The 18,165-nt window shown below is 38.4% G+C and overlaps 1 protein-coding gene across 1 annotated transcript in view; it reads left to right on the plus strand.

Annotated features, from left to right (window-relative positions):
• cd109 (CD109 molecule) overlaps nt 1–18,165 on the plus strand; it is a 60,520-nt gene that overhangs the window by 24,558 nt on the left and 17,797 nt on the right. Inside the window, exons 17-25 of the mRNA XM_061893786.1 lie at nt 49–124; nt 218–335; nt 3,418–3,531; nt 3,610–3,828; nt 3,952–4,093; nt 9,656–9,832; nt 15,252–15,333; nt 16,388–16,619; nt 16,700–16,871. Coding sequence (XP_061749770.1) covers nt 49–124; nt 218–335; nt 3,418–3,531; nt 3,610–3,828; nt 3,952–4,093; nt 9,656–9,832; nt 15,252–15,333; nt 16,388–16,619; nt 16,700–16,871 — 1,332 coding nt within the window. The remainder of the gene's footprint in view (nt 1–48; nt 125–217; nt 336–3,417; nt 3,532–3,609; nt 3,829–3,951; nt 4,094–9,655; nt 9,833–15,251; nt 15,334–16,387; nt 16,620–16,699; nt 16,872–18,165) is intronic.

The raw sequence follows: 18,165 nt of genomic DNA on the forward strand, positions 1-18,165 counted from the left end.
AATTTTTATTCAATAGTCCCCTCTTGTGGTCTTGATGTGCACTTGCAGACATCTTAGTAGACAAGTACTGGACACACTGGATGGACAGAAGCAAGCCCCTTTTGTGGTTTGATGCTCCTCTCGGGTGAGCTGTTTGGACCCGAGAAAATTGCTGTGATTGATTAAAAGGAATCGGAGAATATGTAACATTAATAATGTACTTCTGTTTCTCCTCTAGTAACAAAACCTGGACGAGTGAGGGAATAACTGTTCCAGATGATGTTACATATTTAGATGCCGCCGCACTGGTGATATCCGACGAGTTAGGTTTGGGATTCTCTCCTGTGCCACAAAAGGTAACGCAAAAAAATACACATACCCCAATGTGAGCTTTTTAAAATGATGAGTAGGGCAATGCAAATTTTAAAGTAGATTTTGTTTAGTAAACAGACAGAAAAATAAGAATTAGGGATGTGCATTTTTTTTACAAGCCAATAACCTGCTTGTCAAAACCAACACCCAATAACTTATTCATATCAATTATATTTCTAAATTCAATTTAACTGTAGGTTAATTGCACACCAGGAGCTAAAAAAAGACTTAAACAAAGCTGGATTCCATAAACTGTAGATTTGTCAGTACAGTTATACCTTGCTATACTGTGTGTGTATAAGTGTATATATATATATATATATATATATATATATATATATATATATATATATATATGTGTGTGTGTGTGTATGTATGTATGTATGTATATATATATATATATATATATATGTATATATATATATGTGTGTGTGTGTGTGTATGTATATATGTATATATATATATATATGTATATATATATATATATATATATATATATATATATATATATATATATGTATATATATATATATATATATATATATATATATATATATATATATATATATATATGTATATATATATATATATATATATATATATATATATATATATATATATATATATATATATACGTATATATACATATACATATATATACATATATGTATATATATACACACTGAGCGCGATGATGTCACGTTATTAATGGAAAAATGAATTTTTAGACACTATGATTTGCCTGAGTGGCTAGGAGACACCAAAAGAAACAAGCCGTAGAAAACGGATTCGAAAGGAAAGATTAAAAAATAATAATAATACGAATTGTTTTTATTTTAAAAAATAATAATAATTTCGGACTTCCTGCGGGCCAGATTTTGGACGCTGGCAGGCCGGATACGGAATACATGAAGGACATATCAAATGCAGTAGGGGAAATAAACAAATTAGAAGTGCCGCTAGCCGTTGAAGGTCTTCGAAATGGCCGTGCCAGCGTGTATAGCATGTCATGTACAGTATGGGGCCTCGCATCTTCAAAATGGCTGTGCCTTTATGTACAGGAAGTGATGTCATCAAAATGGCAGCCCCGGTGGCCTAAAGCGGCATGCAAAATGAATTAATAAAGCGTTTGTACGCGAAGACATGGTTCACGTACAGAGGTATATTTGGCACGATGTAAAGGTTCTTAAACCGTAAAGGTCTGAAATAGATGTGTTCATAAATCGAGGTTCCACTGTATCTTAAATGAGGTTAAAGGGCTTGGCCGTCGATTGCCATCATTTCCATGATGAAATATCACAGATCGTTTAAACCCTCGGATAATTTCTAACAAACTTTTTGCATTATTGCACTGCGGCAATAGAGACACCCTTTGTTTGCGGCTGGTTTTGACCCAGCTTCGTTAGCAGCCCAGGCGTCTTCACAGGGTTTTTAAAACACGTGTGGCAATGCTGGCGTTGCAAGTGGCTGATGAGGTTTGAATGTTGAAGCTCAATGTTTTTCCTTCTTCGTGGAATGTTTGGAGAACATTCGGCGCAAATAGCACATCTCCCTCTGAAACAGTGAAGAAGCCCATACATTATCGACACCATCTTTGTTTCTAAGGAGCTTGAGTTGCAACGATTAATCAACTTATATAGAAAAAGCTTTAAAATATATTATTTTGCCTTAAGTATTTAATGAGTGAAACTGTTTAAATTGATAAATTTCGAACCACATGGAGTGCCGGGAACTTTAGATACGCAGACATAGTTACTACATGGCCGCTGCAATAGAGCATGCATCAGAGGAGTGGGGTGTAGGTGCCATTATCCGTATGGTTGCAAACCGCCGAGATTCTCTATTTTTATTCATGCACCCATGTTAAAAAGTGCAAGTTTAATTTTGATTAAGTGCATTAATTACAAAAAAAAAGAATGAAGGTAATAGCGTGCCGAAACACCATGATTTATCTCAAGTAATTTCCCAAAAATACTCATTGAGGCTACTAAGTGTTTTTTATCCGGTGACAAAATAATCGATAGATTAGTTGATTATTAAAATAATCAATAGCTGTAGCCCTACGATGAGCTCAGGGGTAATTTACAACTGGCGTGCATGAATTGATTAACGTGGACCCCGACTTAGACAAGTTGAAAAACTTATCCGGGTGTTACCATTTAGTGGTCAGTTGTACGGAATATTTACTGTACTGTGCAATCTACTAACAAAAGTCTCAATCAATTAATCAAAAACTGTAGAAGAAAATATAGTGCTTGATTTGCTCACCCAAACCCACCTTCACCATCGTACGTTAATCTTCCCTCATGGAGCGTTTTTTTGTTATCGTTTAGCTGAGCAATCGGATTCTAATATCAGATAATAATCCGTCCGATATTTATCATGCATCTTTAGTAAGAATAATTATTTTATTAATTAATTAATCAATTAATTAATTAATTAGTTTGTTTTAAATTAATAATTAAAACAAACCAAAAAGTAGCCTGCTGATTGGCTGAAGTGCAAGGCTTTTTAAAGTGTGAGAGGTCAGGAGACTTGCGTGGACGCGCAGCAGTGCTTTCAAGCCTGGTTAGTAAACGTTGGTCATGTCAAATGCATTGGAGATTTTTAGTTCCCACAGTGAGTAAGTAAACCGGGATGAACAGAAAACCCCACAAAACATGCTACACAAATTATATATTTTTTGAGGAATATATTATATTAAGCTATTATATGTTTTGAAGGGAGTCTCACTGCTCTTTCTATTGAATATTGTTTAGCCTAGTCCTTATCTTTCATGGTATTTAAATTTGCACCCTGCAACTTTTAGATAACAAATATTTGTATTTGCACCAAATATACCGTAATACATTCGCATAAATTGTCCATGTAGTTTTTATGTAACCTATCCAAAACTAACAAAATACAGCTTCTCACCCTGTGCAGAGGAAAGTGTGGGTTGCACTAGAGCAAAAGTGGGTGAAGTGTCTTGCCCAAGGACATTTAGGAAGCTGGGTTTGAACCACCAACCAACCTGAGTGCCCTTTAATAGTTTTTAAATACTACTTTATGGCCTCTTATTCACAGCTGATGGTGTCCAAAGATTTCTCCTTGTCTCTAAATGTTCCATCATACCTCATCAGAGGAGAAGAGCTTGTACTGGAAATAAACATCATCAACCACTTAGAGAGAGACTTCGAGGTAATGAGGTCTACATTCAAGTGAAGACAATCATATTCTACCACCGTCATTCATAAACACATATTGTTTTTCCAACAGGTGATCTTGTTTCTTTCACAAAATGAGGCTTTTGAGTTTGTGTTGGAAAAACATGGCGACGATGCTGTGTTAAATTCCCAAACGCTCATCTTAAAGGGCTACGTCTCTGCCAAAGCCTTGTTCCCTATCAGGCCCGTGGCTCTTGGGGAGATGGAGTTATCTGTGGACGCTGTATCTGTGAACTGCTCAGACAGGCTTGTTTGGAGAGTACTTGTGAAGGTATTGTACTGCGCTGTGAAGTAACATTTAGGACAATATCCTTGTATTAACACACAAAACATTTGATAAACTTTGCACTGTGGTTTCCTATATTTTATCCTAATTAATGCCATTTTCTTTAAGCCTGAAGGATTTGAACAGTCTTTCTCAAAAACACTCTTCCTGGAACTGGCACCACACACCCACAACAAATCAGAGTCCATCTCTATCTCTTTGCCACCAAATGTGGTGCAAGACAGTCAGCGAGTCAATGTGGCATTAGTGGGTACGTACGTACGTCTGAACTTGCGTCATGAATTGTAATTTCATTTGAATGTGTCATGTTAAGGTTTGCAGATTGGTTTAGATTATTTAATCGAGAATAGATAGGTGTCTTTCTGTGTCACAGTGAGTGATGATATGAATTTTCTTTGTAAATAAGATTTAAGCGTTTCATTGGTATAATTCAGGGGTGTCCAAACTTTTTGCACTGAGGGCCGCACACAGAAAAATTAACGCATGTGGGGGCCATTTTTATATTTTTATTTTGAAACGATAACAAAATATATGGATTTTTTTATTTATTTTACCTTTAGGGGTCCCGGCGACCATAAAGGGTCTCAGTCATTAAAGTGTTAAAAATAAGTCAAAATATTGTTATTTTTTTATTATTATTTAACGCTTACAGTAAATCTCTATATCAACTTCAAGTTGATATAAAGTAATAAAAATTAATTAAAAAAAGGCTTTTGTCAAAAACAACTTTTTTTTTTTTATAGTAAAACGTCCCACTGGGTCATTATTGTCACCGATGTCCCACTGGGTGTGAGTTTTCCTTGCCCTTACGTGGGCTTACCGAGGATGTCGTAGTGGTTTGTGCAGCCCTTTGAGACACTAGTGATTTAGGGCTATATAAGTAAACATTGATTGATTGAAAACTGAAATATGCAGTGCTTTAGTAACTAGAGCCCTAAAAGATCAATAATGCAAGACACAATTGATTTTAATTATTTAATTTTTTTGAGTAATCACAGTGAAAAGGTATATAAAAAAACACTAAATATATATTGGGTTCCAAAAGGTGCCCCACTCATAAAGTGATACATTTGTAAAAGGTTTTTCTTTTACTTTCAACAGATCAACTTCAGATATATCTGTCGATTTTACGTTTGAACTGTTATTTTGTTTGTTTTATGCGCTTTTGTCAAAAAACTTTGATGTTTTTATATGACAACTACACAATATATGCAATATTTACCACATAAAACATTTTAAAGTGAAATATTTCAAATAACTGGAGCCTTGAAAATAAATCATTATAACATTGATTTTTTTTGTCATTTTTTTTTGAGCAATGGCAAAAAAATAAAAAGAAAAAAAAAAAGCTTTCATGGCAGCTTTGTGTCAACTTTGCAACTTTTTCTCCTTAGATTTATAATAATAATAACTTAGATTTATATTGCGCTTTTCTAAACACTCAAAGCGCTCACAGAGAAGTGGGACTCAACATTCATTCACACCTGGTGGTGGTAAGCTACATCAGTAGCCACAGCTGCCCTGGGGTAGACTGATGGAAGCGTGGCAGCCAGTTTGCGCCTACGGCCCCTCCGACCATTCATCATTCATTCACCAGTGTGAGCGGCACCTCATTCCACTTTTTTTATTGTTCTTTTTTGTTTTTGCAATAGCATTTCCAGAATGTGTGGGGGTCCGGTAAACAATTAGCTGCTGGCCGCACTTCAGACACACCTGGTATAATTGGTACCTGGAATAATGGCCATGTGCAGTATTATTTCAACAATACTGTATATTAAAAGTTAATTGGGCTTTTGTAAGCATGCATACATGTGAAAACACTGGTGGCATCCTTTGATGTGGTGTGTGCAGCTGATCGGTGGCTGCCTAGAGCAGGGGTCACCAACCTTTTTGAAACCAAGAGCTACTTCTTGGGTACTGATTAATGCGAAGCTACCAGTTTGATACACACTTAAATAAATAGCCAGAAATAGCCAAATTGCTCAATTTACCTTTAATAAATAAATCTATATATATATATATAAAAAAAAATGGGTATTTCTGTACCTCATTCCGTCGTACATTTTTTTTCCTTTCACGGAAGGTTTTTTGTAGAGGATAAATGATGAAAAAAAACACCTAATTGAACGGTTTAAAAGAGGATAAAACACGAAAAAAATGAAAATACAATTTTGAAACGCAGTTTATCTTCAATTTCGACTCTTTTAAAATTGAAAATTCATCCGAAAAAAAGGAATAGAAAAACTAGCTAAATCGAATCTTTTTGAAAAAAATAAAAAAATAATTTATGTAACATCATTAGTAATTTTTCCTGATTAAGATTAATTTTAAAATTTTGATGAGATGTTTTAAATAAGTTAAAATCCAATCTGCACTTTGTTATAATATATAACAAATTGGACCAAGCTCTATCTCTGACAACGACAAATCATTATTTCTTCCAGATTTTCCGGAACAAAAATTAAAAAAATAAATTCAAAAGACTTTGAAATAAGATTTAAATTTGATTCTACAGATTTTGTAGATTTGACAGAATATTTTTTTTGTATTGTAATCATAATAAGTTCGAAGAAATATTTCACAAATATTCTTTGTCAAAAAAACAGAAGCTAAAATGAAGAATTAAAATAAAATGCATTTATTATTCTTTACAATAATAATTTAAAAAAATACTTGAACCTTGATTTAAGTTGTCAGGAAAGAAGAGGAATGAATTTAAAAGGTAAAAAGTTATATGTGTTTAAAAATCCTAGAATCATTTTTTTTAAGGTTGTATTTTTTCTCTAAAATTGTCTTTCTGAAAGTTATAAGAAGCAAAGTAAAAATATAAATGAATCTATTTAAACAAGTGAAGACCAAGTCTTTAAAATATTTTCTTGGATTTTCAAATTCTATTTGAGTTTTGTCTCTCTTAGAATTAAAAATGTCGAGCAAAGCGAGACCAGCTTGCTAGTAAATAAATAAAATGTAAAAAATAGAGGCAGCTCACTGGTAAGTGCTGCTATTTCAGCTATTTTTAGAACAGGCCAGCGGGCTACTCATCTGGTCCTTACGGGCTACCTGGTGCCCGCGGGCACCGTGTTGGTGACCCTTGGCCTAGAGTGTGTTCGCGTTCGAACGAGGTGCAATCGAACCAATCCTCATCCAAGTCCGACCATATCAGTTACATTCAATGAATACACACATTTATGATTCCACTCACCGGTTAAACAGCATTATATACTGAACAAAAATATAAACGCATAAAATTTTGTTTTTGTGCGATTATTGCACAGATGTGCTGTAGACTGCCCACTATAAATCGCCACTCTGAAATTTGCAGTTTTACTCTTTTGGGATCTGGGGAGGGTCAGAAAAGTAGTCAATACCTGGCGTGACCACCCACAAAGTGCAACACATTTCCTTCGCATAGAGTTGAACAGGTTGTTGATTGTGGCCTGTGGAATGTTGTTTCACTCCTCTTCAATGAATGTGCCAAGTTGCTGGAAATTGTCAGGAACTGGAACACACTGTCGTATACGCCAATCCACAGCATCCCAAACCTGCTCAATGGGTGACATGTCTGGTGAATGAGGGCCATGCAAGAACTGTAATGTTTTCAGCTTCCAGGAATTGTGTACAGATCCTTGCAACATGAGGCTGTGGATTGTCATGCTGCAACATTAGGTGATGGTCTTGGGTGAATGGCACAACAATGGGTCTCAGACGGTGCACCTGCTGGATGTGGAGGTCAGGGGCTGGTGTGGTTACACTTGGGCTGCAGTTGTGATGTACTGCTAAATTCTCTGAAAGGTCTTGGGAGAAAACTTATGGGAGAGAATGAACATTCAATACAAGAGCAACAGCTCTGGTGGATGTTCCTACAGTCAGCATGCCAACTGCACGCTCCCTCAAAACATGCGACATGAAACTGCACATTTCAGAGTGGCCTTTTTTTCGTGGGCAGTCTCAGGCACACCTTTACAGTAATCATGCTGTTTAATCTTCATCTTCATATACCATACCTGTGAGGTGGGATCTATTATTTTGGCAAAGAAGAAGTGCTCACTAACACAGATTTAGACAGATTTGTGAACAATATTTGAGAGGAATAGGTCTTTGTGTACAGTATATAGTAAAAGTTTTACATCTTTGAGTTCATCTTATGAAAAATGGTAACAAAAACACATGTGTTGCGTTTATATTTTTGTTCAGTGTAGTAACCTTAACATATTTTATTCTGAATATATAATTGAGTATAATCTCTTTGTGCAAATGAGCATGAGCATTGAGTTTTGTTTTATGATTAGTGGCTCTACTTGCTGCCGCCCTAATTATGTCCTTTCTTAAGCCCGTGTCTTAAGCCCATGTCACCGTGTACTCGGCATGGTCGCATTGTTCATTATTGTGACAAGTTACGTTCGTGGTCCCGTTAAGGTACTATCCTTATTAAGTCCTGCTTTTCCTGCTATGCTATGCTCGGCTAAGCTAGTTTAGATTTTTCGGTGCGCTGCCAGCTGCTCTTAGTTTTTGTATTTTCACTTTTTTGCGGATTAAACGATTCTTACTTGCATGCTGCATCTCCTGACTATCCTTCTGCTTCCTGGGGAACACAATCTTCACTGCGGCGTGACCTGAACGCAACAGTGGCCTAGTGGTTAGAGTGTCCGCCCTGAGATCGGTAGGTTGTTAGTTCAAACCCCGGCCGAGTCATACCAAAGACTATAAAAATGGGACCCATTACCTCCCTGCTTGGCACTCAGCATCAAGGGTTGGAATTGGGGGTTAAATCACCATAAATGATTCCCGGGCACGGCATCGCTGCTGCCCACTGCTCCCCTCACTTCTCAGGAGGTGAACAAGGGGATGGGTCAAATGCAGAGGACACATTTCACCACACCTAGTGTGTGTGTGACAATCATTGTTACTTTAACTTTAACTTCAAGAATGCTCCGTTTTGTGGCCGGTCTTATATTACGTGCCTCCACTTTGACTGTGTATTCACGCTGTCAGCTCTGTTGTCGTTTATAGCACTTCCACATTGAGTTTACTGACAGATGTAAGTTAGCACTTTGTATTAAATATGGCAACAGCGGAGGATGCATGTGCATGTACGAGCCACTCAGCCCCATCTCAAGAGGATAGAGAAAAAGAAGGAAAGCACAAAGTTGTTTGGGTAAAAGTTTACCATATATGGAAATATCCGCTGACGTCACTAATGGGAATAAGGTCACAAAAGGGGAAAATCCAAAATGGATCTTTTGGAGGAAATATGAAGCAAGGCATGATTGTTTTATTAATATATCCCCTTTGCCTCTACGGTGTGATTACATTTTTTTGGGACTATTGCTGATCCCAAATCCAAAAAAAGGTACCATGAGGTAAGAAAACTTAGTCTAGGATAACAGGTCCCCTTTTAACCACCATTGGTAACATGTGGTAGCTCTTGGTGGTTTTATATTTTTTGGGTTTAGTTATTTTTTTTTAGAACACGCAGCAAACTGTAAGTTTTTAATTTAGCAAAAGGTTTGATTTCTCAAAAAATAACCAATTTCAACCATTTGGATGGTATACTAACTTACAGAGAGGGGAAAAGTATTTGATCCCCTGCTGGTTTTGTTAGTTTTACACTTTACAGTGTTATGAACAGTAAATCAATTTTATGAGGTTTTTTTTTTCAAACAGACTGAACAGTGTCTGGACTTTGAAGAGTTTGTATAATTCTTTACTGCTCTGCCAAAGTTGGTCACTATTTTTTCCACATATTTCAGTTCGTGCATGAATGAAAACTATCAGTAACACATTCCCCTTCGCACTATGTTATGCTACACAGGTGATGTCTTGGCCTTGTCCATCAAACATTTGGATTCGCTGGTTCAAATCCCTCTTGAATGTGGAGAACAGAACTTGATACACTTTGCTCCAAGTATTTACGTGCTTCAGTACCTGGACTGGTCCAGCCAGGATCATCCCGAGATCAGGAAAAGGATTTTGAACTACATGTTTGAAGGTATGTAACCTTAAGTTATGTGTGTGTGTGTGGGTGTGTGTGTGTGTGTGTGTGTGTGTGTGTGTGTGTGTGTGTGTGTTTGCGTGCGTGCGTGTGTGTGTGTAAGTGTACATATATGTGTATATATATGTTATAATATATGTATTTTATAATATATATATGTGTGCGTATATACAGTATGTTTATGTGTATACAGATATATATATATGTATGTAAATATATATTTATATTTGTATGTGTGTATATACTGTATATATATATATATATATATATATATATATATATATGAATAAGCGGTAGAAAATGGATGGATGGATATATATATATATATATATATATATGTGTATGTATATATATATATATATATATATATATATATATATATATATATATATATATATATATATATATATGTGTATGTATATATATATATATATATATATATATATATATATATATATATATATATATATACACAGTATATATAACGTATTTTTCGGATTATAAATCGCTCCGGAGTATACGTCGCACCAGCCAAAAATGCATAATAAAGAAGGAAAAAAACCTATATTCGTCGCACTGGAGTATAACTCGCATTTTTGGGGTACATTTATTTGATGAAATCCAACACCAAAAATAGACATTTGAAAGGCAATTTAACTTAAATAAAGAATAGTGAACAACAGGCTGAATAAGTGTACGTTATATGACGCATAAATAACCAACTGAGAAGGTGCCTGGTATGTTAACGCAACATATTATTTTAAGAGTCCTTCAAATAACTATAACATATAGAACATGCTATACATTTACCAAACAATCTGTCACTCCTAATCGATAAATCCCATGAAATCTTCTTCCTCGATGTGGCTTCTAAACAACTCTGCCAACTCCAAAGGTATGCGCTGCTTCCTCTTGTCGTTTTCTGCTGCATATTTCACTACGTCCAGCTTGTAATCTGCAGTACATGATTTCCTTTTCGATGCCATTTTTGTTCAGCCCTTCTCAGTTTTTATAAATTACCGCCAACGATGAAATGATCCATTTTGATAGTTACTTCAGTAGCATGTAGCATATAGCAGTTAGCATTCCATGACCCACAATGCACTTCTGCCATGACCCTTTCCCGCTGAATTCTTATTGGTTGACGTGTATGTGACGATTGCTGACGTGTGTGTGACGATTGCTGACATTTTCTTTGTCTCTTCCGCGAATGAGATTAATAATATTATTTGATATTTTACAGTAATGTGTTTATAATTTCACACATAAGTCGCTCCGGAGTATATGTTGCACCCCCGACCAAACTAAGAAAAAAACTGCGACTTATAGTCCGAAAAATAAGGTATATATATATATATATATATACATATATATATATATATATATATATATATAGGGCAGCACGGTGGAGTGTGAATGTTGTCTGTCTATCTGTGTTGGCCCTGCGATGAGGTGGCGACTTGTCCAGGGTGTACACCGCCTTCCGCCCGATTGTAGCTGAGATAGGCACCAGCGCCCCTCGGGACTCCTAAGGGAATAAGCGGTAGAGATGGGATGGATACATATATATATATATATCTATATATATATATATATAGTGTTGTTGGCATCTGTAAGTCTCGGAAGACAATGGATTGGCGCCCTTTGAATATGTTTTAGTTGGTCATACAGCGTCTGCTGTGGCTGTATAGACCCACACGGGAGTGACAGTCTCTGTTGCACTTGGTGCATTTGTAGGTCAAGTCAGCTACAGGATGTAGTTGCTTGCTCTTTCTCTGAGCTCGCTTCTCATCTGGCAGAGTTTTGCCTCGCCAGCTTTCAGTCCAGTGTTCATGGTGTGTCTGTCCTGAGCAACCTCGTCCCAGGTGTTCAGGTCCTTGTCAAGCGCTTTCAGGTCACGCTTGCAGACATCCTTGAAGCGGAGATGTGGCCGTCCCGTTGTCCTCTTGCCAGAGGCAAGCTCTGCGTAGAGGATGTCTTTAGGGATCCGCCATCGTCCATTCGACGCACATTGCCCAGCCATCAAAGGCGACGCTGACGGAGGAGAGTGACCATGCTGGGAATCTTGGCTTTCATCAGCACCTCGTTGTTTGTCACACGATCACTCCATGTAATCCAGAGTATGCAACGGAGGCAGCGCATGTGAAAGGCACTTAACCTCTTCTCCTGCGAGGAGTACAGAGTCCAGGATTCGCTGGCGTACAAGAGAGTACTTAGCACGCAGGCACGATACACGGCGATCTTGGTGTTTATTATCAGCATGCTGTTGTTCCCCGCTCTTTGCGACAACCTGGCCAAGGTTGTGGATGCATTGCCGAGCCTCTTGTTGATCTCTGCTTCCAGTGAGAGCTCTTCTTCTGTGAGGGTGGCCAGAGCAGCGTCATCTGCAAACAGCATGTCTCTGATGGTTAACTCCCGGACCTTGCTCTTTGCCTTTAGGCGAGCCAGGTTGAACAGTCGGCCGTCTGACCGAGTGTGGAGGCAAACACCCTCGGTCGATGATCCAAAGGCGTGCTTCAGCAGAACGGCAAAGAAGATGGCGAAGAGAGTGGGAGCGAGGACACAGCCCTGTGTAACGCCACTGCGGATGTCGAAGTCATCTGACGTCGAGCCGTCATATTGGACTGTGCCTTTCATGCTGTCATGGAACGACTTGATCATGCTCAGGAGTCTCAGTGGGCAGCCAATCTTCGCTAGGACTGTGAAGAGCCCATCCCTGCTGACAAGGTCGAATGCTTTGGTCAGGTCTATGAAGGGCAGAAAGAGGGGCGTGTGCTGCTCTCTGCACTTCTCTTGCAGTTGCCTGATGGTGAAGACCAGGGGCGTCACTAGACCTAATACTGTACTGGGGCACACCTGGGGCACAAATAATTCATGTGAGCGTGCAAAGCGCGCAAGCAAAAACATTTTTAGCACTTATTTATCATAAAAAATACATAAATAGTGCTTTAAACTATGAAATCATATCAGATTATTTTGTATGGATCTTTGATTAACCACCTGAAATTAACTAATGCATTTGGCCTACTTGTGCACTTTTTTACTGCAGACTTCTAAACAGATACTGGTAGAAGCAAAAAGGAAGAGCAATTAATCTTTTTGAAATATTTATTGCAGTAATCATCTGCAAATTTAACATCTACAAACGTAAAAAAAAAAAGAAGCACCCCTACATCTGTGTTCTTTTATATTATTCAATTTCCATTCCATCAGATACACCATGTGCAGGTCAAAAAAGCAAAACTGCTTGGTCTGCTATTAGACAGTCAACTGTCATGGTCCGATCATATCGTTAGTATTTTAATGAAAATGGGAAGAGGTTTAGCCATGGTCAGAAAGTGCTCCACCTTCTTGACATCCTCAACAATGGGTCAAGTTATACAGTCCTTGGTTTTTTGTCATCTTCATTACTGTCCGATAATATGGTTTGCTACAACTAAGTCTGACCTGAACAAACTTCAACTTGTTCAAAACAGAGCGGCTAGACTGTACTTAAATGTTCATTGTGCACTAATATTTAATTTATGCATTCACGTCTGTCCTGGTTGTCTGTTGAACAAAAGATGCAGTGTAGTCTCCTTATGTTCTTTAGAACTATCATGTTAGATCAATCCCCAGATTACTTTTACAAACAATTTTTAAAATCAACTAAGACACATTTATGACACTAGAAATGCCAGCAATGGCTATTTGGCACTCTCTGCTCGCAGGACCAATCTCCTCAAACATACAGTCATGTTTGTACTGTATTTCATTCTGGAATATTTTGCCATCACACATTAATCTCTCACAAAGTAAATTGTCATTCAAGACAGCTTTGAAGATACACCTATTGCAGCTACCCACATGATGTGAATTTTTAATACTAGGTTTAACTAGCTATGTTATGTTGTATTTTTCCATTGTATGTCGGGTAATGCATGTATTTGTATTTTAATTTTGTATGCTCCTATATGGACTCCAGGAAGACTAGCAGTTGCCTTGGCGTCAGCTAATGGGGATCCATTCAATAAACAATAAACAATAACCAACATTATGTTTCATGTTCATTAGAAATTCCCCCGACAGCTCGTAAAACAAATGAATATGTTTGTCTGGATACAAGGAATAACGTTAGCTAACTTAGCATCAATTTAAGACAAGGATGTTGCCTAGCTAGCTAGGACTTCACTTACATCTCTCATTTCTCGCTGCATCTCTCCTGCTGCGGGCGAATAACTTTCTGATATCCATCTAGGAGTTACAGTTTGAGTCAAATCAAAATAATATAATTAACAAATTGTTGTCGGCTAACGTTACCTACCTCAGCAGTGATTCGCATTCTCTCTCTCTCTCGCTCTCTCTCTCTCTCTCTCTCAACTGAAGTCTAGATCCACATGTGAATAAATTACCATATTAATTAGCCATGTGCTCATTGTTAAGTGGAGTGAATACAGTAGCAATCAATTACCATACTAAGTAGTATGTGCGCTGTTGTCTATGTTATGTAGACTTAAAACTCTGAAGCGTTTTTTTTTTTTATTGGTGAAATTTGTACTGGGGCGCTGCAGATCAACACTGGGGCACGTGCCCCATTGAAATATGTCTGGCGACGCTCCTGGTGAAGACCTTGTCAATGGTTAATTTTTCCAAGCGGAACCCGCACTGTGACTCTGGGTACACTCTATCAGCAAGCTTCTGCAGTCTGTTCAAGAGGACGCGTGTGAAGACTTTGCCTACGATGCTTAGGAGAGATATTCCTCTGTAGTTGTTACAGTCGCTTCTATCACCCTTGTTCTTGTACAGGGTAACAATGTTGGCGTCTCTCATGTCCTGAGGTACTGCTCCTTCCTCCCAGCACTGACAGAAGAGGTCGTATAAAGATGTTCCCTCAGTGTGCTGTCTCCGCACTTGATTACTTCAAGTGGTATGCCTTCCTTCCCAGGCGCTTTCCCCAAGGACAGGCTCTCAATGGCCTTCTTCAGTTCAGCCACAGTGGGTTTCTCGTCTAGTTCAGCCATGAGAGGGAGGCTTTCAATGACTGCAAAGGCATCGTATGTGACTTGGTTCTGTCTGGAGTACAGTTCGAAATAGTGTTCCACCCATCTCTCTAACTGCTTGCCCTTGTCCTGGATGGTCTTACCCGTGGCAGACCTCAGTGGCGCTGTAACCTTCTTGGTGTGTCCCATGGCTTTGTTGATGCCTTCGTACATGCCCTTTATGTTTCCAGTATCAGCCGCTAACTGAATGCTCTGGCAGAGCTGGAGCCAGTATTCGTTAGCACATTGCCTTGCTAGTTTTTGCATTCATGCAAGCAGCACCATCCTCAAGTACGTGTTTCACTTTAGTATTTTAAACTTGATGTGTACCGATGTTAAGAATCTTTGTTGCTCCAATAACAACACGTTACCCAAGGTTTATCAAATATGCTTGTCAGGGTATCAAAGACAGCTGTCCTACCAGAGGGATGATGGATCCTTCAGTGCTTTTGGTGCAAGTGACACTTCTGGTAGCACATGGTAGGTCTTAGTCCACTGTAGCACTTTGGATTTATTGTTGAGAGATTTTTGTGTGTAAAACATTCTGTAAATAGGTTACAAATGTAATTGTTATTTAGATTTTCACTTTTATAATGTACTGTATGTAACTATTCAGTGGTACCTCAACTTAAGAGTGTTTTGAGATTAGTGCTGTCCCTCAGCTAAATGTTATTGTTTAAGTTGCAAGCAAAAATGTGGGTCAAAAGCATTCCTGTTCTGGGTCAAAAGCATTCACGTTCACTGGGATATTAGCTATTCTGTTGAAATAGCTAATATCCCGGTGAACCCCATAAGATCAGCCCATAACTTCTGCTACTCGCTAGCATCAGCTTAAAGCTAGAGATCGACAGAACTGTGTTTTCCAAACATGGTAAGAAAGAAAGTCAGTGTGAAAGACAGTGCTGAGAAAAAGTAGTAGTTGCTAGTCATCAAAGAATGACCAAGCCTGTAGCTACTAGCTAACTTGGCAAAGCAATTTCAGTGTATCACTGCTAGTCTGCGGCATACTTAAACAAAATGCATAACGTCAGCTCAGAATGTTAAAGTAATTGTAAAAAAGACAGGCAATTATCCATGGAAATATGGAAAAGCTGCTCACGGTGTGTTTGACAGAGTAGCAGCTGAAAGGAGATATGGTCGAAGTCCTCTTTTCAAGATATTTGCCGTTAATTACTATTACATTACTTAATAAAAAATACTGTAGTTGTTAATAGTACTTAATAGTGCATTGTATTTATACGATAGGTCTTATCTAAAAGTAGTTTTCCTTTTTAGAAGGCATAATACATTTTAAAATGGTGGTGTTGGGGGTGGCGGGGGGAAAAAACAAAATACATTGATTTGAGATACAAGTGTTTGAGTGAAGAGCTCGGTCCAAAAAACTTATAAGCTTGCAAGTTTAGATACTACAGTACTTGAAATCACAAAATGGGTCAAAGTTTGTCAAAGTTTTAAATATTTTAACATGAAGGCAAAAAAAAATGTCAGCTGTCATTGTATATAGTGCACACTTTGAAATTATTTTCTATTGCAGGCTGACCGCCTTTGTCCTGAAGTGTTTCCTCCAGGCTCAACCGTACATACAAATAGACCAAGATGTCTTAGATAGGGCAACCAATTGGCTCCTAGACCATCAGGGGCCCCAGGGTGAGTTCCATGAGGTGGGAATCTTGATGCACACAGAAATGCACGAAGACCTCGACAACAGCTCTGTGGCCCTCACAGCCTATGTAATGATAGCCTTACTGGAGAACAATACCTATGTGGTGAGTTTTAATTGATAGATGCTAGGATATTACACTCTCATGGCCTTTTTCCACCATTATTTTTATTCTTCTACATGCAGGAAATGGAAATTAGAAATATGTCCATGATGCAAGTGTACCTGGAGGGCCATGTGACCAATGGCACGCTAAGTAACTACACACTGAGTCTGGCAGCTTACGCTCTCGCTCTCGCCAAAAGTCCTGCGGCTGGCGCTGCACTGACAGAGTTGAGTAGGAGAGCTGACTACAAAGGTAATAAATACAAACGATACAGAAGAATGTACAGAATCACATTTCTATTCACAGTAGAGTCATGAATATTAAACAATGACTTTGACTCTGTCATAATCAGCTAATATGACAGACACCCTCCAGCTTTAGTTGAATTGTATAAATATTAGATCATGAGTAAAGCGCTACTTTTATGTGGGATTTGGTGGATATGCAACATACTGTGAATGCACACTAACACGGTCGCCCCTTCCTACTCGCAAATCACGTGCTGTGATGTGTAGGACCCCGGAACCAGGTATCATATATCAATTAGTGAATGTCAGGGCACTTCAACAGAAATGTTACCACACATTGATTCCGTAACCCTTCCGGTTCCGTCATTGGTTGGGAATATTACAGCAGAAATGCGATCATCACCTTCCCTAAGGCAGATATAGAATAGAAGAACAGAGTAGGCTTTTAATGTCTTGCACATTAACAACAACAAAACTGAGGAATTCTGATGACGGAAGCTGCCACGCAAGGCACTAGTCACGACCCATCAGGAGCAGTTAAGGGTTCGGTGTCTTACTCAAAGACACCCCGGCATGAGTTGTCTAGACCGGGATCTAACCAGTAACCCTCTGGTCACAAGACGGCCACTCTACCCGCTGAGCCATGCTGCCCCTTTTTAAAAACATTTTCAAATGTATATATCCAAGATAGGCAGCAGGGTGGGGGCATGCGCCTCACAATACAAAGGTCCTGAGTTCAATCCCGGGCTCGAGATCTTTCTTTGTGGAATTTGCGTGCTCTCTCTGTGACTGCGTGGGTTCCCTCCGGGTACTCCGGCTTCCTTCCACCTCCAAAGAAATGCACTTGGGGATAGGTTGATTAGCAACAAAAATTGGCCCTGGTATGTGACTGTGAATTTTGTCTGTCTATCTGTGTTGGCCCTGTGATGTGAGGTGGCTTGTCCAGGGTGTACACCGCCTTCCGCCCAAATGCAGCTGAGATAGGCTCCAGCACCCCCCGTGACCCAGAAAGGGATTAATGGATATCTCCATTATGTTAAATACTTTTTTTTCATAAAAATAATTATTGAAGAGTTTATTTCCCAGTAATTTGTTTTTGTCATGAACATGCATCAAATAACATTTCTGTTGAATGCAATAGTGTAAAAAATGTTTCACACAAATAAAGCGGGAATTTTTTTTTGTAATTGGGGTGGCTCCAAATAAAATACTTGAGGTTTGCGTGTACTAAAACATGTGAAACCTGATAGCACAAGCAAAGCTGATCTACTAAACGTGTGCAAAGTGGATTGCGTCAG

The sequence above is a fragment of the Nerophis ophidion genome, linkage group LG03, assembly GCF_033978795.1.
Source record: "Nerophis ophidion isolate RoL-2023_Sa linkage group LG03, RoL_Noph_v1.0, whole genome shotgun sequence".
Classification (NCBI taxonomy): domain Eukaryota; kingdom Metazoa; phylum Chordata; class Actinopteri; order Syngnathiformes; family Syngnathidae; genus Nerophis; species Nerophis ophidion.